Source organism: Chrysemys picta, chromosome 18 (genome assembly GCF_011386835.1).
Source record: "Chrysemys picta bellii isolate R12L10 chromosome 18, ASM1138683v2, whole genome shotgun sequence".
NCBI classification, from domain to species: Eukaryota; Metazoa; Chordata; order Testudines; family Emydidae; genus Chrysemys; species Chrysemys picta.
Window position 1 is genome coordinate 960,431 of NC_088808.1, and position 21,627 is coordinate 982,057.

General features: G+C 45.2%; 1 protein-coding gene across 15 annotated transcripts in view; it reads left to right on the forward strand.

Annotated features, from left to right (window-relative positions):
- Nucleotides 1-21,627, forward strand: part of PNPLA7 (patatin like phospholipase domain containing 7) — a 420,470-nt gene that overhangs the window by 173,446 nt on the left and 225,397 nt on the right. For all 15 annotated transcript variants that reach the window (XR_010593664.1, XR_010593665.1, XR_010593663.1 and 12 more), the window contains 2 exons: nt 8,028-8,159; nt 9,480-9,603. Coding sequence is in view for 12 of the 15 variants with exons in the window: in XM_065572470.1 (XP_065428542.1) it covers nt 8,028-8,159; nt 9,480-9,603 (256 nt within the window). In the remaining 3 variants the exon portion in view is untranslated. The remainder of the gene's footprint in view (nt 1-8,027; nt 8,160-9,479; nt 9,604-21,627) is intronic.

Sequence of the window (21,627 nt, forward strand, 5' to 3'; positions counted from 1 at the left end):
ATAGTGTAGACTGCCACAAGACTGCATTATACCCAGCCCCATCCCGGACCTGACGGGGGAGGGACACCTATCCCGCGGCTCCAGCCCCAGAGCTGCCACGGCAGGGAGAGGTGCCTCTGCCCCCCTCCCCCAAGTACAGGTGGTGCTGCAGGGAGAGAGAGCTGGGGGGAACCTGCACTCCAAACCCCTCATCCCTGACCACACCCCAGAGCCCGCACCTCCAGCCGGAACCCCTTATCCCCGGCCCCACTGCAGAGCCTGCATCCCAACCCTCTGTCCCAGCCCTGAGCCCCTCATCCCTGGCCCCACCCCAGAGCCCATACCCCCCAGCGAGAGCCGTCACATCACTGCACCCCAAACCTCTGCCTCAGCCCTGAGTCACCTTCCACACTCCAAATCCCTTGGCCCCACCCCCACTACATGAAATGTATGTGCACCAATATGGAGGTGCTATGTCGCACACACATCACCTCCATATTAGTGCATATAACAAAATTCATTCTGCACATGGGTGGGAAAAACTAGAAGGAACACTGTCAGACAACCATTCAGTATCTCCCATTCAAGGGCTCCAAGCTCTTCGCTGATAAGACGAATACCTCACTTCATGTGCTGAAGGACTCGAGACACCCTATGCTCAATGGGAATCTACACGCTGGCACAAACAAGAAAATTCAGTACACAATCATCACGTAGATCCCGACCGGCACAGATCCTTCCACCCCAATGGTACTACAAGCCCCAACAGAAGAGACAAAGATTCAAAAACTGAAATGGTCAGTCCCCCAAACTTCAACATCGCAGCCCTTGACCTCAAAACACCAGGCCCCGAGTGACAACTCCCACCACCAATTGCTGCAGTATACAAACCTTCCACATCCTTTTGGATGCCATCTTGCTGTTTTCTGACAAAGCTGGGAAAACATAACTTTGGACAAATGCGTCTTGGAAATCCATTTCCAAGGAATACTCTATCCATTTCACCTCCCTCCCTCTTATCCACCCTCACTCTCCCCCGTCCCTCTTCAGGGACCTTTCTCACAAGAAACGAATACATGAGCAAATAGATCACCTACTGGGCCTGGGGGCTATAGAACCAGTTCCTGATCAATTCAAGGGAAAAGATTTCTATTTCAGATATTTCCTCATTTCGAAAAAGAAAGGGGGAGGGAAACCCATTCTAGGTCTAAGAGCATTAAACAAGTACATAAAGGGTTCAAAAATTCAATATGGTCACTCTAGCAGCAATTATCCCATCTCTAGACCAGGGAGACTGGTTCTTGTCCCTCAACCTACAATATGCCTCAGTCCCGTTTTCAAATGTGAGTCAGGCACTCGTAGCCTAAGGGTATGTCTTCACTACCCGCCGGATTGGCGGGCAGCGATTGATCCAGCAGGGATCAATTTATCGTGTCTAGTCTAGACGCGATAAATCGACCCCCGAGTGCTCTCCCGTCGACTCCTGTACTCTAGGTCGGCAAGAGGCACAGGCAGAGTCGACGGGGGAGCGGCAGCAGTCAACTCACTGTGGAGAAGACACCACGGTAAGTCAATCTAAGTACGTTGACTTCACTTAGCTGAAGTTGCATAACTTAGATCAGTCTCTCCCTCTCCCCGCCCCCCAGTGTAGACCAGGGCCTAGTCTCAGTGAAAGTCAGGTGGGAATTAGGTTCCTAAGTAACTTTTGAAAATGGTCTCTTGTTGATTTGTGTGTGTCTGTTTCAGCCAAAGCAGAATTTTCAGATCATGTAAAAGAGGATTTTCACTGTCATTTAAGAACAGCCATTAGCGAATATGACTACTTATGGATCCAGGTGTTGCTGAGCTGCTGTTTACTCTAATTGTCTCTTTCTTTGTGATTGCATCCATATGTACTGTATCTGGGTTTAATATTTCTCCAAGACAAAATTTAAATACACGTACTGTCTCCAGTATTTACACTGTCCCCTTTGAAGGGAAGTCAGTGTATATTAATTTTTCTAACAAGTTTTTGTTTGAGCAGTAATATGAGTTTAACTTTTGAATTGTAAAAAGAACGAGGAGTCCTTGTGGCACCTTAGAGACTAACAAATTTATTTGTGCATAAGCTTTTGTGGGCTAAAACCCACTTCATCAGATGCATGCAGTGTAAAATACAGTAGGAAGATATATATATATATAGATATATATAGAGAGAGATATATATATATATACAGAGAACATGGAAAAAATGGGTGTTGCCATACTAACTATAACAAGACTAATAAATTAAGGTGGGCTATTATTAGCAGGAGAAAAAAAACTTTTGGAAATGTTTTGAAAAGTTATGAGCAACAGAAAACAAGGGGTTAATATGGAAACATTTAGGGGAATAATCACTTCCCTTGATCTTCTGCTACTTTGACCCTAGTAGTGGTGCTGCAGTAGCTTCCACTACACGTGTACTTTAAAGAGATTTCACTGGTTGCTTGTGGCTTGACTGTGTCATGGTGAATGTATTTGGAGCAAAGCCCTTCTATAAACTAAACACTAATTTCACCAGTGATTTTACCTAGTTGGTAGCTGGCTAATATGACCACTTTGACCTTTGCCAAACATACACCTGCCTTCTGTAATGTGATCTGGAAACTAATGTCTGTCTGTTTTATGGCTATGTGATGGGATAAATTAACCCCACTCTAGGCCAGCAAAGGGTTAATGGGCTGCTGTGGGCTCACTGAGTCTTACCTTGTTACACCTGCACTCGCTGTCAGGTGATGAAGGGGCAGTTAAAAAGGGAAGAGAACAGCTCAGTAGGTGGCACAGACTCCTGTCCTTTGCTCCCTGAGGAAAGGACTATAGAATATTCGCTTTGGAAGAGACTTTAGGAGGTCATCTAGTCCAATCCCCTGCTTAAAGTACCAGGACCAATACCAACTAAATCATCCCAGCCAAGGCTTTGTCAAGCCGGGCCTTAAAAACCTCTAAGGATGGAGATTCCACCACCTCCCTAGGTAACCCATTCCAGTGCTTCACCACCCTCCTAGTGAACTAGTGTTTCCTAATATCCAACCTAGACCTCCCCCACTGCAACTTGAGACCATTGCTCCTTGTTCTGTCATCTGCCACTGAGAACAGCCGAGCTCCATCCTCTTTGGAACCCGCCTTCAGGTAGTTGAAGGCTGCTATCAAATCCCCCCTCATTCTTCTGCAGACTAAATAACCCCAGTTCCCTCCGTCTCTCCTTGAAAGTCATGTGCTCCAGCCCCCTAATCATTTTCATTGCCCTCTGCTGGATTCTCCAATTTGTCCACATCCCTTCTGTAGTGGGGGGGACCAAAACTGGACGCAATACTCCAGGGGTGGCCTCATCAGTGTTGAATAGAGGGGAATAATCACTTCCCTCGATCTGCTGGCAATGCTCCTACTAATACAGCCCAATATGCCGTTGGCCTTCTTGGCAACGAGGGCACACTGCTAACTCATATCCAGCTTCTCATCCACTGTAATCCCTAGGTCCTTTTCTGCAGAACTGCTGCTTAGCCAATCGGTCCCCAGCCTGTAGCGGTGCATGGGATTCTTTCTTCCTAAGTGCAGGACTCTGCACTTGTCCTTGTTGAACCACATCAGATTTCTTTTGGCCCGATCCTTCAATTTGTCTGGGTCACTCTGGATTCTATCCCTACCCTCTAGCGTATCTACCTCTCCCCCGAGCTTAGTGTCATCTGCGAATTTACTGAGGGTGCAATCAATCCCATCATCCAGATTATTAATAAAGATATTGAACAAAACCAGCCTCAGGACTTGACTCCCTGGGGCACTCCGCTTGATACAGGCTGCCAACTAGACATCGAGCCGTTGATCACTACCTGTTGAGCCTGACAATCTAGCCAGCTTTCTATTCACCTTCTAGTCTATTCATCCAATCCATACATTTTTAACTTGCTGGCAGGAATACTGTGGGAGACCGTATCAAAAGCTTTGCTAAAGTCAAAATATATCATGTCCACTGCTTTTCCCATATCCACAGAGTCAGTTATCTCATCATAGAAGGCAATCGGGTTGGTCAGGCATGACTTGCCCTTGGTGAATCCATGTTGACTGTTCCTGATCACCTTCCTCTCCTCCAAGTGCTTCAAAATGGTTTCCTTGAGTACCTGCTCCATGATTTTGCCAGGGACTGAAGTGAAGCTGTAGTTCCCCCGGTTCTCTTTCTTCCCTTTTTAAAATATGGGCACTATATTTGCCTTTTTCCAATCGTCCGGGACCTCCCCCTATCGCCACGAATTTTCAGAGATAATGGCCAATGGCTCTGCAATCACATCAGCCAACTCCCTGAGCATCCTTGGATGCATTAGATCTGGACCCATGGACTTGTGCATGCCCAGCTTTTCTAAACAGTCCTTAACCTGTTCTTTCACTACTGAGGGCTGCTCACCTCCTCCCCATAACGTGTTGCCCAGTGCAGTAGTCTGGGAGTGGACCTTGTCTGTGAAGACCGAGGCAAAAAAAGCATTGAGTACTTCAGCTTTTTCCACATCATCTGTCACTGTGTTGCCTCCCTCATTCAGTAAGAGTCCCACACTTTCCCTGACCTTCTTCTTGTTGCTAACCTACCTGTAGAAACCCTTCTTGTTACCCTTCACATCCCTTGCTAGCTGCAACTCCAATCATGCCTTGGCTTTCCTGATTACACCTCTGCATGCTCTAGCAATATTTTTATACTCCTCTCTAGTCATCTGTCCAAATTTCCACTTCTTCTAAGCTTCCTTTTTAAGTTTAAGCTCAGCAAAGATTTCACTGGTTTCAGAGTAGCAGCCGTGTTAGTCTGTATCCGCAAAAAGAAGAACAGGAGTACTTGTGGCACCTTAGAGACTAACAAAGATTTCACTGTTAAGCCAAACTTGTCGCTTGTCATATTTGCTATTCTTTCTGCACTTCGGGATGGTTTGTTCCTGCGCCCTCAATAAGGCTTCTTTAAAATACAGCCAGCTCTCTTGGATTCCTTGCCCCCTCATATTAGATTCCCAGGGGATCCTGCCCATCAGTTCCCTAATGGAATCAAAGTCTGCTTTTCCAAAGTCCAGGGTCCATATTTTGCTACTCTCCTGTCTTTCTTTTGTCAGGATCCTGAACTCAACTATCTCATGGTCACTGCTGCCTAGGTTGCCACCCACTTCTACTTCCCCTACCAATTCTTCCCTGTTCGTAAGCAGCAGGTGAAGAGGAGCACGGCCCCTAGTCGGTTCCTCCAGCACTTGTACCAGGAAGTTTTACCCAACACACTCCAAAAACTTCCTGGATTGTCTGTGCATTGCTGTATTGCTCGCCTAGCAGACCAGACCAGCCCCTCTGCAGAGACTGCTGCTTGCCAATCCCCCGGAAGAAAGTAGGCCTGGCACAGGGCTACTGAGTTTGGGTTTTTCCATGGGACTGTTTCTTACTACACAATGCCTGTTGGGCCTAATGAAACAGTTCCAGGGAACACCTGCCCAGATGGGGTTGGGAGGGGTGGCTTGGTGTGTGTGGGACTGCTTCAATAAACTCAGGTTTCAGAGTGGTAGCTGTGTTAGTCTGTATCAGCAAAAAGAATGAGGAGTACTTGTGGCACCTTAGAGGCTAACAAATGTATTCAAGCATAAGCTTTCATGGGCTAAAACCCACTTCATCGGATGCATGCAGTGGAAAGTACAGTAGGAAGATATATATACACAGAGAACATGAAAAAATGGGTGTTGCCATACTAACTATAACGAGAGTAATCAATTAAGGTGGGCTATTATCAGCAGGAGAAAAAAAAACTTTTGTAGAGATAATCGGGATGGCCCATTTCCAACAGTTGACAAGAAGGTGAGAGTAACAGTAGGGGAAAAAAATTAGCATGGGGAAATAGTTTTTACTTTGTGTAATGACCCATCCACTCCCAGTCTTTATTCAAGCCTAATTTAATGGTGTCCAGTTTGCAAATTAATTCCAACAGCTGCAGTTTCTTGGTGGAGTCTGTTTTTGAAGTTTTTTTGTTGGAGTATTGCGTCTTTGAGGTCTGTAATTGAGTGACCAGGGAGGTTGAAGTGTTCTCTGACTCGTTTTTATAATTCTTGACGTCTGATTTGTGTCCATTTATTCTTTTGCGTAGAGACTGTCCGGTTTAGCCAATGTACATGGCAGAGGGGCATTTCTGGCACATGATGGCATATATCACATTGGTAAATGTGCAGGTGAATGAGCCTCTGATGGTGTGGCTGATGTGATTAGGTCCTGTGATGGTGTCCCCTGAATAGATATGTGGACAGAGTTGGCAACAGACTTTGTTGCAAGGATAGGTTCCTGGGTTAGTGTTTTGGGTGTGTGGTTGCTGGTGAGTATTTGCTTCAGGGTGGGGAGCTGTCTGTAAGCGAGGACTGGCCTGTCTCCCAAGATCTGTGAGAGTGAGGGATTGTCCTACAGGATAGATTGTAGATCCTTGATGATGCGTGGAGAGATTTTAGTTGGACTTTTTAACTTTAGTCGAGTCTGTCCCTAATTTGTCTTGTATACTGATGAGTTACAACTATGATTTTATGTGCCAAGTCTAGTAAAAATACCTAGCTGTTACATAGTGCTTTTCAGAGACTAATTATAGTCTGTCTCTCTCTAGTGTTGTTGTGTTGGTGCACTGCTTGTCCTCTGACTAGTCCTGCCACTCTGTAAGGGCATGTGAGTTAAGGGTACTCAGAAATGTAGAACTTCTGCACATTCATCTCTACCCGCCAAGCCTGTGATTAAAACCTCAAAATTAGGGACACCAAGAAATGATTCATGCAGGAAACTTAAAATGCAGAGGGATCTTTCCTTTCGTGTTAAAGTAACTTTCTGTAACGTTAGGTTCATGATTCTTTGTTTCTCGTGAATAATTTTCCACAAAAGACAAGAGGAGACATCAGGTTTGCATGGAAGGTAGGGGACTTTAAATCTAAAATCCCTGATGTCCCTCAACTGGTTTGTCTATGCTGCAGCTGGGAGTGAGCCTCCCAATCGGGGTAGAAAGACTCACACTAGCAGGGCTCAAGCTCGCTCATTAAAAATAGCAGCGTAGACATTATGGTATGGGCTGGGGCTTGGGCTTTGAAGCCCATCTGACCAGCTAGATTTGAGATCCCAAACTTCAGCACAAGCCACAGCCTATATACTGTTATTTGCAGCATGCTACTTAAGCCCTGCTTTGCAAGTCTGTGTTCCTGGGCTCACTCCTAGCTGCTGTGCAGCCATTCCCAAAGTCAGGGACATTAGAGAGGTATGCTGCTTTGTCAGGGTCTGATGGAACTAGCTGTTATCCCACTTCTCCTGCGGATGGCTAACTTTATTGCTCTCAGAGTCCATTGTTTGAGGGTATGGGCTTTAATTACCACTTAAAGCCACTGAAATTCCCATAGTGAGCACTATGTCATCCAGGGTGCAGGTCTCTGTCTTTTTAATTTTATTTTTAAGATCATGATCAACTGCCAAACCCAGTAAGACTCTCAGGGATTGTCTACATGGCACGTCCAAGCGCATGAGGGGGTGAGATTTGTAAAATGCAGTAGTGTGCTGCTCTCCGTAAAGAGAGAGAATCTCCTTAAACACTTCAGCGTGTGTGTGAGGGAGGGACTGGGGAGGCCAGTGTATAATGTACCCTGGAAAACTGGAATCTTGGCACCAAGGGAGCAGTAGTTACTTATTTTTATTCCATTTCTAAAGTGAAAACCCATTAAACTCATCCTCCTTATGAAGCCATGCGTTTAGGGCCGGCTCCAGGGTTTTGACCGCCCCAAGCAGCCAAAAAAAAAAAAAAAGCTGCGATCGCGATCTGCAGCGGCAATTCGGCGGGAGGTCCTTTGCTCCCAGCAGGAGTGAGGGACCGTCCGCCGAATTGCCGCCGAATACCTGGATGTGCCGCCCCTGTCCGGAGCGGCCGCCCCAAGCACCTGCTTGCCAGGCTGGTGCCTGGAGCCGGCCCTGCGTGCGCTGCACCTGCAGCAACTGCGGTTTGCTCTGGGAAAAGTGTCTGTGTTTGTTTCTGTCTGAGTGAAGTGTTTGTTTTTCTCTTCTAGGATAATGCGGGTGCAGCCAAGTGTAGTGCTGGGTGTGGCCCACAGTGTTGTAAAGAGGATGTCCTCGTTTGTGAGGCAGATTGACTTTGCTTTGGACTGGATGGAAGTGGAGGCTGGACGAGCTGTTTACAGGTGAGAAGTGAGCAAAATGGCCCATGTTTTGTAAGTCCCAGTACCCCTGCAGGAATGATATCAAAGGTTTCAAAGTAATACATAAATAAATAAGAGTGCTTTGCCTAACTGTCATCCCCCATGGAGTCACACTGCTTACTCACTGGAGCAAGCTCATCAACAGGTGTAGGAAGGGTTCATCTGTTTTTCATCTTTTGAGGGGTTTCTCTTGTGCCAATCAGCGTAGTATTTAAGGACTTTTCAGTTTTGTGGTTTTCATTTATATTAGTGAGAGTGGGATTCTGCATGCTGCTTTGATTTAAATTCTTTGGTACCTTTCTGATGTAGCAGAACAGATAACACACACAAACTAAAACAATAACAATTCATATAGATAGGTTTTGTTTGCCAGTAAAGTCCTCTGCCTCAAGGAGCTTACAGTCTGAAATAAACCAACTGAAAGGGAACTCAGTCGGGTTTGCCTAACAATAAATTAAAACTGACTTTACAGCACTTAATATATGTACTGGGCCACATTCCTCCTTAGATAGCTCCATTAGTTTTATAGAGTTATCTGTGGTATAAATTTGATCCATTGCATGAAAGCAGTGGGTGGGAGGACAAAGCTCTGATTTGCAATTAGTATAAATAGCAGGTAACTGTAATTCTAGTTTTTTGTTACTGCTTTTGCAATGTCATTACTAATAGAAATCTCAAATACTTGGTCAGTGCATGAAAACATCATGTATCGATGGGGAAATTTGTTGTAAATCATATGGCCGGGCTATGCTCTAGTATTGGTTCCAATATCAAAGTTTTAAGCCTGGCTTGTATCCTTCATTGTGCTGGAGACCTGAATGCCAAACAGCATTCTACCTTATCTACAGTTGGGCTTGAACCCAGGCAAAGGCTACAGCTTCACACCATTGCACAGGTTCTTAGGAGGCTAAGGTTTGAGTCAAGCCACCCACCCACACAGTTTGTTCTCTTCTCTCTGCACAATTGCCCTATTCCCCTAGTTCAACTATTTTCCTGTAGCCTGTTTGCTGTGCTAGGGAATGTTCAAATTCCAGCTGTCTGCCTGGTGACCTAAAACCAGCCAGTTGTTGATTGTATATAGTCAAAAATGAAAGGTGTTTGCAAGTTGCATTTGACAAATCTGTGGTCAGGTTGTTTTTTTTAATTGTTCAGTAAATGTTTTTTCTCTCATCTCTGCAGAGAGCAGAGCTACCAAGGGATGGTGGGGAGGTTTACATAGAGCTGATTAGTTAATTATTTTTGTGGATGTATTTGCTGAGCACAGACACCCACTAATTCATAGTATGGATTGTTCTCTCCCAGGCAGGGTGACAAGTCAGACTGCACATACATTGTGCTGAATGGTCGACTTCGTTCTGTCATTAGGATGGATGATGGGAAAAAACAACTGACTGGTGAATATGGGCGAGGAGACCTAATTGGGGTGGTAAGAACCAGCTTCAGAATTTACTTGCTGAACTTTATAGAAAACTCTGGCTTTTTAAACAAAACAAATAGAAATACGTTAATAGGTCTGATCGTAACAACTTGCTGGTCTTGGCTTGTGAAAGTGAGGCTGTCAGGCTATTTGAAAGGGAGAAAGCTGCTGCTACCAGCAAGCTCTATGGCAGGATAGTCCATGTGTAGTCTGTTCAGATTCTTTTAAATTTGCTACTATTCTGTTTTGTTTCTGACATTGTAAGGGGTATGGTATATGGGCACTGTGCAGATTTCTTTAAATCAGTGTAATTTGGAATTGAAAGAGCTGGTTTGACGTTAGCGTATATCCCCGTCAGACGACTTTCTCTCCCACATGCCTCTGTTCATTACTTGCTCTTAGTACCCAGGTTAAAATATGAAAAGAACGTCCGGCTTTACACCAGAGTAATGTAGGCACTTTGCCTGTCTTAAACCTAAACCAAGAGGACCTCTGAAATGCTGAGGCTTCAGTTCAAACCCTCTCCTGTTTGTTCTGGCTGTTGAGGACTAACAGTTCTGCCTATAAATAGATGTGCTACTGCAACATACCATCAGGAGGAGTGCCAAGTGTGAGCTCCCTTGAGACACAGAACGATCAAATGATATTACAACATCTTATTTTGCACTAGTTAAAGGCAATAGTGGCTGCATGCAGACAGCAGATTAATGAAAATGACCTAGTGGGTATTGGGACAACAAGTGGGTATTGGGACTAGAAGTGTAACTACTTGTTACAAATTTCAGAGTAGCAGCCGTGTTAGTCTGTATCCGCAAAAAGAAGAACAGGAGTACTTGTGGCACCTTAGAGACTAACAAATTTATTAGAACATAAGCTTTCGTGGACTACAGCCCACTTCTTCGGATGCATATGCATATGTAGTCCACGAAACCTTATGCTCTAATAAATTTGTTAGTCTCTAAGGTGCCACAAGTACTCCTGTTCTTCTTTTTACTTGTTACAAAGTATAGCGTAGTGAGGAGGTGTGGCCTCCCTCAGAGGCGGATGTGAAGGGAACGCCGCAAGCAGCCTGGTGGGTGGAGCCAGGATGACCACGCCCTGTAGCAGCTCAGTTTAGAAGGAGTTGCCAAGGGATAATATTTACTTATCTCTGATGCTTCATGTTTTAAAAGTCTTTTGAGATTATCCAAATAAAGGCATTAAACAAAATAGGCAAGTTATGCATCCCCCTCCAGCAGCAGCAGCAGCACTTCAAGGAGTCTGCAACTCTCTTGATCAGATCCTGGAAGAGTCCTCTTGAGGTGAAAGAGCGTTATCATAAGCTGCTTGATATCCTCCACCCACCCTCATCAGTCCATGTTGCCCTGCCTGTTAATGAGGCTCTGCTGGACCCAGTGAAGATCATCTGGCGCACCCTCCCTTCTATACCGCCTACATGCAAGAGAGCGGATAAGAAGTATTATTTCCCAGCAAAGGATTCACAATTTTTGTTTTCCCATCTCTCACTTAAGTCCTTGGTAGTTGATGCAGTTAATGAATGTGGAAGACAGCACCATGATAAAACCACACCTCAATAAAAAGACCATAAGCATCTAGATTTACTGAGGAGGAAATCTTCTTATACCTCAGCTTCCTTACAATTTAGAATTGCCAGTTATCAGGCGTTAATGGCAAAGTACAATCACAAGAATTATACCAAGCTGAATTCTTTCATGGACCACCCATCGACAGAGCACAGGGAGCAGTTCCAGGTAATTGTTGAAGAAGGCCAACTTCTTGCTAGAACAGCCCCATAAGCCTCCTCTTACGTGACTGATATTGCTGCCTGATTGATTGCTACAGCAGTAGTTATGGGAAAGACTTCCTGTCTTCAACTCTCTGGAGTCCCAAAAGAGGTCTAAAGTACTGTAGAGGACCGTCTTTTGATGGGTCTAAGTTTGCAGATAGCATGGATGAGTCTCTGCAAACATTATAGGACTCTAGAGCTACTTTCTCTTCTAAGCAGGTGTGTAAATACCAAGAGAACATAAAGCTCAGCAAGTCACAGATGGCCCAGAGATCCCAGGTTGCCCAATTCCTTTCCTCCCAGAGGTCGTATTAACCGCAACAAAAAAGGCAGAGATTCCAGAGAAGGAAACAGCCTCCCACGTTGTGCCCATCCACCTCCAAGCAGCAATTTTGACAATTGATCGAGGGCTGAATTGCCATCTTCATCCTCTTCAGCTACACTGTTTCTCCAGCTTCCTCACTTTGGCAACCACCTTCACCACTTCAGGTGCACTTGGGAGTCAATCACTATGAACAAGTGGGTTTTGGAGATCATCTCTCTCTCTCTCTGAACACACACAAAATGTTCAACTAGACTGTTTTTCATTGTCAAAATACCGCACCACAATGGACATAGTGTCCTCTGTCAGTAGTGTCATCTGCAATTATTGAGACCATTTTTCCATGTAGTGAAGACACAATCTTTTGTTGCACAACGTTGTGCAAGGCCACAATTAAATAATTTTGGATGCGATTACTCAGATAGCGTTTCGAGGAGATTGTTGCACATGCTTTGCCATTACGGGATCATATTTTTGGAGCATATTGACAAGATTTAGAAATAAACCTCTCAAAACTGTCAGCTTTTTCATTGTGACCCCTGAATGGTCTCCCACCTTCGCCAAACACAGAACAATGTCAATCAGTCGCTCTATTACACTTCGGTTATGGCACCGTTGTTCTTCTTGTTTAGACAGATAAACCTGCTTGCCCTCATCCAATAATACATCAATAGGTTTCCCTTCATTAAAACTTGACCATGAAGAACAGCTCAACACATTAGATTTTTACAGTTGGTGGTTTTTAAAACATTCATTAGCCCTATGCCAGTTTCTGAATCCCTTATCAATAAATGCTGGATCAGTGTGACCTTTGTTTGCTGCATCATTAGAGGAGAAGAAACGGCAGTAAAAGCAAAATGCTGCGACCTTTTATGGGCTATATTCTAACCACCTATACTTTTCATACCAATTGGACTGAAAACTTCTTTGTTTATTCCCTATTTTACTTCTAGGAAACATGCTCAATCTAGGCTGATAAGGACCTCTAGATAATCGAGACTGGCGTTCTAATCTATTTTTTGGAATATCACAGAACGGGTCATCAGATGGAATGTATGATGGCTTTGAATAGGAACTACACTGACCTGAACTAAGAGACAAAGTCTGCTTCTGTTGGTCATTACTCTGTTTATCGCATGCACTGGAACTGGTGGCGGCATTATCTTCATGTAAGTTCTTAACCGAGGAGTCCGAGGAATTTGCACTACTGTCAGCACATTCATTATAATTCAGTTTGTCTGCTCCTTTTCTTATCTTAACAACGAACCGATCCATATTTCAAAATTAAAGGGGTGTATCATACGATTGAATTAAAACGTAAAGCCACGGGCTTATGCTATTTCAGTAGAGTGCACGCAACAAAGATTACAAACCCTGTAGACACTGTGCTGGGCACGCCTGACGTGGTCACTTATATAGGTCAAAGAATTTTCTAGAATAGTAGTTGGAGGGGGAGGGGATGCATGCTGCGAGCGAACTCGGGCTTTCTATATATTTCTGCAACATCTATATTACACAATTCGACGCTTATTGCATAATACAACAATCCATACTTTAAAACTAAAAGAGCGTATCATGCGATTAAATTAAAACGCAAAGCCACTTTTTTTTTTTGAGACATTAGGTTGTGCTTGGGCACACCCGGCACACCCCGTATGCATGCCTATGAATGGCAGATAGCTAAAAAGTGACAAGTTTTTAAAGTGCTTGTATACCAATGTTTGAAGTCTAAATAATAAGATGGGTGAACAAGAATGCCTCATATTAAATGGGGATATTGATATAATAGGCATCAAATAAACTTGGTGGAATGAGGATAATTAATGGGATGCAGTAATACCAGGGTACAAAATATATCAGAAGGACAGGACAGATTGTGCTGGTGGGGGAGTGGCACTATATGTGAAAGAAAGCGTAGAATCAAATGAAGTAAAAATCTTAAATGAACCAAACTGTACCGTAGAATCTCTATGGATAGTAATTCCATGCTCTAATAATATAGCAATATGGATATATTACCAACCACCTGACCAGGATGGTGATAGTGACTGCGAAATGCTCAGGGAGATTAGAGAGGCTATAAAAATAAAAAACTCAATAATAATGGGGGATTGCAACTATCCGCATATTGACAGTGTACATGTAACCTCAGGATGGGATGCAGAAAGTTTCTTGACACCTTAAATGACTGCTTCTTGGAGCAACTAGCCTGGAACCCACAAGAGGAGAGGCCATTCTTGATTTAGTCCTAAGTGGAGCACAGGATCTGGTCCAAGAGGTGAATTTAGCTGGACCGTTTGGTAATAGTGACCATAATTTAATTAAATTTAACATCCCTGGGTCGGGAAAAACACCACAGCAGCTCAACACTGTTGCATTTAATTTCAGAAATGGGGAGTACACAAAAATGAGGAAGTTAGTTAAACAGAAATTAAAAAGGTACAGTGCCAAAAGTGAAATCCCTGCAAGCGGCATGGAAACTTTTTAAAGACATCATAATAGAGGCTCAACTTAAATGTATGCCCCAAATTAAAAAATATAGTAAGAGAACCAAAAAAGTGCCACTGTGGCTAAATAACAAAGTAAAAGAAGCAGTGAGAGGCAAAAAGGCATCCTTTAAAAAGTGGAAGTTAAATCCTATTGAAGAAAATAGAAAGGAGCATAAAACCTGACAAATGAAGTATAAAAATGTAATTAGGAAGGCCAAAAAAGAAGTTGAAGAACAGCTAGCCAAAGACTCAAAAAGTAATAGCAAACATTTTTTCAAGTACGTCAGAAGCAGGAAGCCTGCTAAATAATCAGTGGGGCCATTGGATGGTTGAGCTGCTAAAGGAGCACTCAAGGACAATAAGGCCAATGCAGAGAAACTAAATGAATTCTTTGCATCGGTCTTTATGGCTGAAGATGTGAGGGAGGTTCCCAAACCTGTGCCATTTTTCTAGGTGACAAATCTGAGGAACTGTCCCAGATTGAGGTATCATTAGAGGAGGTTTTGGAACAAATTAATAAACTAAACAGTAATAAGTCACCAGGATAGTTCTCTGAAAACATCCACTCAGTGTGCAGCGGCAGTCAAAAAAGCGAACAGAATGTTGGAAATCATTAAGAAAGAGAGAGATAATAAGACAGAAAATATCATGGGTGGGAAATGGACCCAAGGATATTACATCATATATTACTTCAATGGGGAACCCCTCCAATAGACTTGTTTGCCACAGAGTTAAACAAGAAATTTACCCGGTTTTGCTCGAGGGGCAGACTAGGTCATTAGTCCCTGGGGAATTGTTTTCACCTTCATTTCTCCCCTAATAGCCAAAGTTATGCTCAAAATAAAGACAAAGCCTGAGTCATCCTAATATTTCCAACCTGGCCCAGGCAAATGTGGTTTCTTTATCTGATACAGCTGGCTGTTTGCTCTCTGATCACTCTTCACACCGCTCCTCATCTCTGCTCCCAGGATGGTGGGAAGATCCACTGATGGCCTTGTCACTACTGGATATACTGGACTACAACCTAACTCTAAAAAGCTCGGAACTCTCGATGAGCTCCGTAAGAGTCCACCTGGCAACCCTCATGGTTTTCCACTCCCTCTTGGGGCTGGTCTACACTAGGGGGGAGGAATCGATCCAAGATACGCAACTTCAGCTACGCGAATAGTGTAGCTGAAGTTGAAGTATCTTGGATCGAATTACCTGGGGTCCAGACGGCGCAGGATCGATGGCCGCAGCTCTCCCGTTGACTGCGCTACCGCTGCTCGCTTTGGTGGAGTTCCGGAGTCGACGGTGAGTGCGTTTGGGGATCGATATATCGCGTCTTAACGAGAAGTGATATATCTATCCCAGATAAATCGATTGCTACCCGCCGATACGGCGGGTAGTGAAGACGTACCCTTAGAGGATTATTCCGTTTTTGCCCACCCAACCACAGCAAGATTCCTCTGCGGGCTTGGAAGCCTCTATCCACTGGTCCAACACCCTACTCCAGTATGGGACCTCAATCTGGTCCTTAAATGCCTCACAAGACCCCCCTCTTGAAATGATGACTACCTGCTCAGAGCTTCATTTGTCAATGAAAATTGCATTCCTGATAACCATGTTGGCGCAATGGTTTGGAGACATATCACCCTTTCACAGTATTTTTTAAGGAAAAAGTCACGCTGTGGCCCCACCCCAAATTCTTACTCATAGACTTCAGGGCCAGAAGGGACCATCATGATCATCTAGTCTGACTTCCTGCACATGTCACAGAACCTCATCCACCCACTCCTGTAATAGACCCCTCACCTCTGGCTGAGTTACTGAAGCCCTCAAATTAAGATGTAAAGACTTCAAGTGACAGAGAAACCACCATTTACACTAGTTTAAACCTGCAAGTGACCCATGTCCCACGCTGTAGAGGAAGGCAACCCCCCCCCCCCACCCCCCTGCCCGGGTCTGCCAATCTGACCTGGGGGGAAATTCCTTCCTGACCCCAAATATGATGATGAGTTAGACCCTGAGTATGTGAGCAAGACCCACCAACCAGGCACATGTAGTAACTCAGAGCCTTCCCCATCTAGTGTCCCATCTCTGGTTGTTGGAGATATTTGCTGCTAGCACTTGCAGGTTGGCTAGATGCCATTGTAGGCAGTCTCATCATCCCCTCCCCTCCATAAACTGATCAAGCTCAGTCTTGAAGCCAACTAGTTTTTTTGCTCCTACTGCTTCCTTTGGAAGGCTGTTCCAGAACTACACTCCTCTGATGGTTAGAAACCTTCATCTAATTTCAAGCCTAAACTTGTTCTTGTGTCCACATTGGCACTTAACTTAAATAAGACCTCTCCCTCCCTGGTATTTATCCCTCTGATGTATTTATAGAGAGCAATCATATCTCCCCTCAGCCTTCTTTTGGTTAGGCTAAACAAGCCAAGCTCTTTAAGTCTCCTCTCATAAGGTAAAAGCAGCAAAGAGTCCTGTGGCACCTTATAAACTAACAGACATATAGGAGCATGAGCTTTCGTGGGTGAATACCCACTTCTTCGGATGCATGTAGTGGAAATTTCCAGGGGCAGGTATAAATATGCAAGCAAGAGGGAGTAAGGCTAGAGATAAGGAGGTTAGTTCAATCAGGGAGGATGAGGCCCTCTTCTAGCAGTTGAGGTGTGAACACCAATGGAGGAGAAACTGCTTTTGTAGTTGGCTAGCCATTCATAGTCTTTGTTTAATCCTGAGCTGATGGTGTCAAATTTGCAGATGAACTGAAGCTCAGCAGTTTCTCTTTGAAGTCTGGTCCTGAAGTTTTTTTGCTGCAGGATGGCTACCTTTAAATCTGCTATTGTGCGTCCAGGGAGGTTGAAATGTTCTCCTACAGGTTTTTGTATATTGCCATTCCTAATATCTGATTTGTGTCCATTTATCTTTTTACGTAGGGACTGTCCAGTTTGGCCGATGTACATAGCAGAGGGGCATTGCTGGCATATGATGGCGTATATTACATTGGTGGACGTGCAGGTGAATGAACCGGTGATGGTGTAGCTGATCTGGTTAGGTCCTGTGATGGTGTCGCTGGTGTAGATATGGGGGCAGAGTTGGCATCGAGGTTTGTTGCATGGATTGGTTCCTGAGTTAGAGTTACTATGGTGTTGTGTGTGGTTACTGGTGAGAATATGCTTCAGGTTGGTGGGTTGTCTGTGGGCGAGGACTGGCCTGCCACCCAAGGCCTGTGAAAGTGAAGGATCGTTGTCCAGGATGGGTTGTAGATCACTGATGATACGTTGGAGAGGTTTTAGCTGGGGACTGTATGTGATGGCCAGTGGAGTTCTGTTCATTTCTTTCTTGGGCTTGTCTTGCAGTAGGAGGCTTCTGGGTACAAGTCTGGCTCTGTTGATCTGTTTTCTTATTTCCTCATGTGGGTATCGTAGTTTTGAGAATGCTTGGTGAAGATTTTGTAGGTGTTGGTCTCTGTCTGAGGGGTTGGAGCAGATACGGTTGTATCTCAGCACTGTGGATTGTGTGGTGTGTCCGGGATGGAAGCTGGAGGCATGAAGGTAGGCATAGCGGTCGGTGGGTTTTCGGTATAGGGGGTGTTAACATGACCGTCACTTATTTGCACCGTGGTGTCTAGGAAGTGGACCTCCCATGTAGATTGGTCCAGGCTGAGGTTGACGGTGGGGTGGAAGCTGTTGAAATCATGGTGAAATTTTTCTAGAGTCTCCTTCCCATGGGTCCAGATGATGATGTCGTCAATGTAGCGTAGGTAGAGGAGGAGCGTGAGTGGGCGAGAGCTGAGGAAGCGTTGTTCCAGGTCAGCCATAAAAATGTTGGCATATTGTGGGGCCATGCTCAGCAACCAGTTGTGCTGTGTCATCATCAGGTATGCTGTTCCTGACAGCTTGTATTCCATCTGTGTGTGGGATGTTTGTGTAGAGAGCCTCTACATCCATGGGGGCTAGGATGGTATTTTCTGGAAGGTCACCAATTCATTGTAGTTTTCTCAGGAAATCAGTGGTGTCACGGAGATAGCTGGGAGTGCTGGTGGCGTAGGGTCTGAGTAGGGAGTCCACATATCCAGACAGTCCTTCAGCGAGGGTGCCAATGCCCGAGATGATGGGGCATCCAGGATTTCTGGCTTTGTGGATCTTAGGTAGTAGATAGAATAACCCCGGTTGGGGCTCTATGTTGATTTGTTCCTATGTTAGTGTAGGGAGTGTCCTGAGTAGATGGTGCAGTTTCTTAGTGTATTCCTCAGTGGGATCTGAGGGAAGTGGCCTATAGAATTTGGAGAGTAGTCTGGCAGCCTCCTTTTGGTAGTCAGACCTGTTCATGATGACAACAGCACCTCCTTTATCAGCCTTGTCATAACTATAAAGGGAAGGGTAACAGCTGTCCTGTGTACAGTACTATAAAATGCCTCCTGGCCAGAGACTCCAAAATCCTTTTCCCTGTAAAGGGTTAAGAAGCTCAGGTAACCTGGCTGGCATCTGACCTAAAGGACCAATAAGGGGACAAGATACTTTCAAATCTTGGGGGGGGGGGAGGCTTTTGTTTGTGCTCTTTGTTTGGGAGTGTGTTCGTTCTCGGGACTGAGAGGGACCAGACATCAATCCAGGTTCTCCACATCTTTCTAAACAAGTCTCTCCTATTTCAGACTTGTAAGTAAATAGCCAGGCAAGGCGTGTTAGTTTTCCTTTGTTTTCTCAACTTGTAAATGTACCTTTTACTAGAGTGTTTATCTTTGTTTGCTGTACTTTGAACCTGAGACTAGAGGGGAGTCCTCTGAGCTCTTTAAGTTTGATTACCCTGTAAGGTTAATTTCCATACTGATTTTACAGAGATGATTTTTACCTTTTTTTCTTTAATTAAAAGCTTTCTTTTTAGAACCTGATTGATTTTTCCTTGTTTTAAGATCCAAGGGGTTTGGATCTTGATTCACCAGGAGTTGGTGGGAGGAAGGAGGGGGGATGGTTAATTTCTCCCTGTTGTAGATCCCAGGGGGGTTGGAACTGTATTCACCAGGAGTTGGTGAAGGTTTTTCAAGGCTTCCCAGGGAGGGAAAATTGATGGTGGCAGCGGAACCAGAGCTAAGCTGGTAGTTAAGCTTAAAAGTTTTCATGCAGGCCCCTACATTTGTACCCTAAAGTTCAAAGTGGGGATCCAGCCTTGACAAGCCTCTTTGATGATAATGTCAGGGTGGTTTCTGAGGCTATGGATGGCATTGCATTCTGCACGGCTTAGGTTATGAGGCAAGCGATGTTGTTTTTACACAATTTCTGCCTGTGAACTTGGTGTTCACACCTCAACTGCTAGAAGAGGGCCTCATCCTCCCTGACTGAACTAACCTCGTTATCTCTAGCCTTACTCCCTCTTGCTTGCATATTTATACCTGCCCCTGGAAATTTCCACTACATGCATCCAAAGAAGTGGGTATTCACCCACGAAAGCTCATGCTCCTATATGTCTGTTAGTCTATAAGGTGCCACAGGACTCTTTGCTGCTTTTAAAGATCCAGACTAACACAGCTACCCCTTTGATTCTCATAAGGTAGGTTTCCCATTTCTAGACAATCATAGTAGCCCTTCTCTGCACCTGTTCCAGTTTGAATTCATTTTTCTTAAATGTAGGAGACCAGAATTGCACACAGTAATCCAGATGAGGTGTCACCAGTGCCTTGTATAGTGGTACTAACCCTTCCCGGTCTCTACTGGAAACACCTTACTGAAGGTATCAGAGGGGTAGCCGTGTTAGTCTGAATCTGTAAAAAGCAACAGAGGGTCCTGTGGCACCTTTGAGACTAACAGAAGTACTGGGAGCATAAGCTTTCGTGGGTAAGAACCTCACTTTACCCACGAAAGCTTATGCTCCCAGTACTTCTGTTAGTCTCAAAGGTGCCACAGGACCCTCTGTTGCACCTTACTGAAGGTTTCTTCCGAGTTTCATGTCAACCAGCCCATTTACCTGCCTGTCTTCCACCCCACACTGCATCTAGATAACCAGGAGACACTGCTACACACCCTTGATGTCAGGAGGGCCCTGGCCTTCTATCTGGATAGGACAAAGTCCTTCAGAAAGACCAATAGTCTGTTTTGCTAGCAGATAAAGCAAAAGGGTCTGCAGGCTCTAACCAGAGGCTTTCCAAGTGGATATCAACCTGCATTAACTCTTGCTATGAATCTTGCACTATTCAATCACCTTTGAATATATGCGCTCATTCTACAAGTTCCATTGCCACTTTATGGCCTTCCTCAAGAGCATGCCCATTATTGAGATCTGTAAAGCTTCTACTTGGGCATCTATATGTACATTCACCGAACACAATGCTATAACTCACAATTTTGCTTCTGATACTGTGTTTGGCTCAGTTGTACTTTCCTTAGTACTGGACTTGACTCCGAAGCCTCCTCTGCCTCTGTTCGGTAGTCACCTAGTCTGTAGCACCTGTAGGAACACTGCTCAAAGAAGAAGTAATGGTTACTGATCCTGTGCAATAACTGGTTTTTTGAATTGTGTCCCCCTATGCATGCTCCACTACCTGCTCTTCTTCCCCTTTGCTTTGGAGTTCTCTGTTGGGGAGCTCCTCAGTAGAGAAGGAACTGAGGGCAGTTCACCCATGCAGTGTTATACAATGGCACGAGGCACAAGACAGACTGGCATGCAAGCACAGGCCAAACAGACACTGCTATGAGAAATCTCTATCAAGAGCATAGGGGGCGCTAGCACATCTAGAGTGGAGTACCTGTAGGAACACACATCTTGAAAAACCAGTTACTGCATGGGGGAGTAACCATTTCTTTCTGTACTTCAAGAAATGGGCACAGTTTTCCAAGTCGGTTCCTAATGTTAGGCCCACGAAAGGGCTGATTATCCAGTAGTTCTGTCACTGGGAGAGTGGGTTGGGGGGGGGGGGGCGCCGCTGCACCCCAGTTCCAGGCATGTGCTCTCATGCCCAGTCGCAGTCAAGGAGGTTTATTTAAAAAAACACAGTTTTAAGTCAATACCTTTTCCCTAGGCTTCAAGGCCACCCCTCCCAGAGTCTCAGCTCTCCAGCACCCAGCAGCTTCCTTGTCTCCTACATCTCTGCTCCCCTCTTTGACCTGCAGCTGCAGGCTTGCTTCCTTGAGCCCCTGGCCCCTTTGCTCCAGGGTAGGGTTACCATATTTCAGCAAGCAAAAAAGAGGACGGGAGGAGCCCCGCCCTAGCCCCGCCCCTGCCCCTCCCACTTCCCGCCCCCCCAGAACCCCCAACCCTCCCCCTGTTCCTTGTCCCCTGACTGCCCCCTCCTGGGACCCCTGCCCCTAACTGCCCCCCGGGACTCCACTCCCTATCTAAGCCTCCTTGCCTCTTGTCCCCTGACTGCCCCAACCCTTATCCACACCCCCACCCCCAGACAGACCCCTGGGACTCCCACGCCCCATCCAACCACTCCCCACCCCCTGACAGCCCTCCCCAGA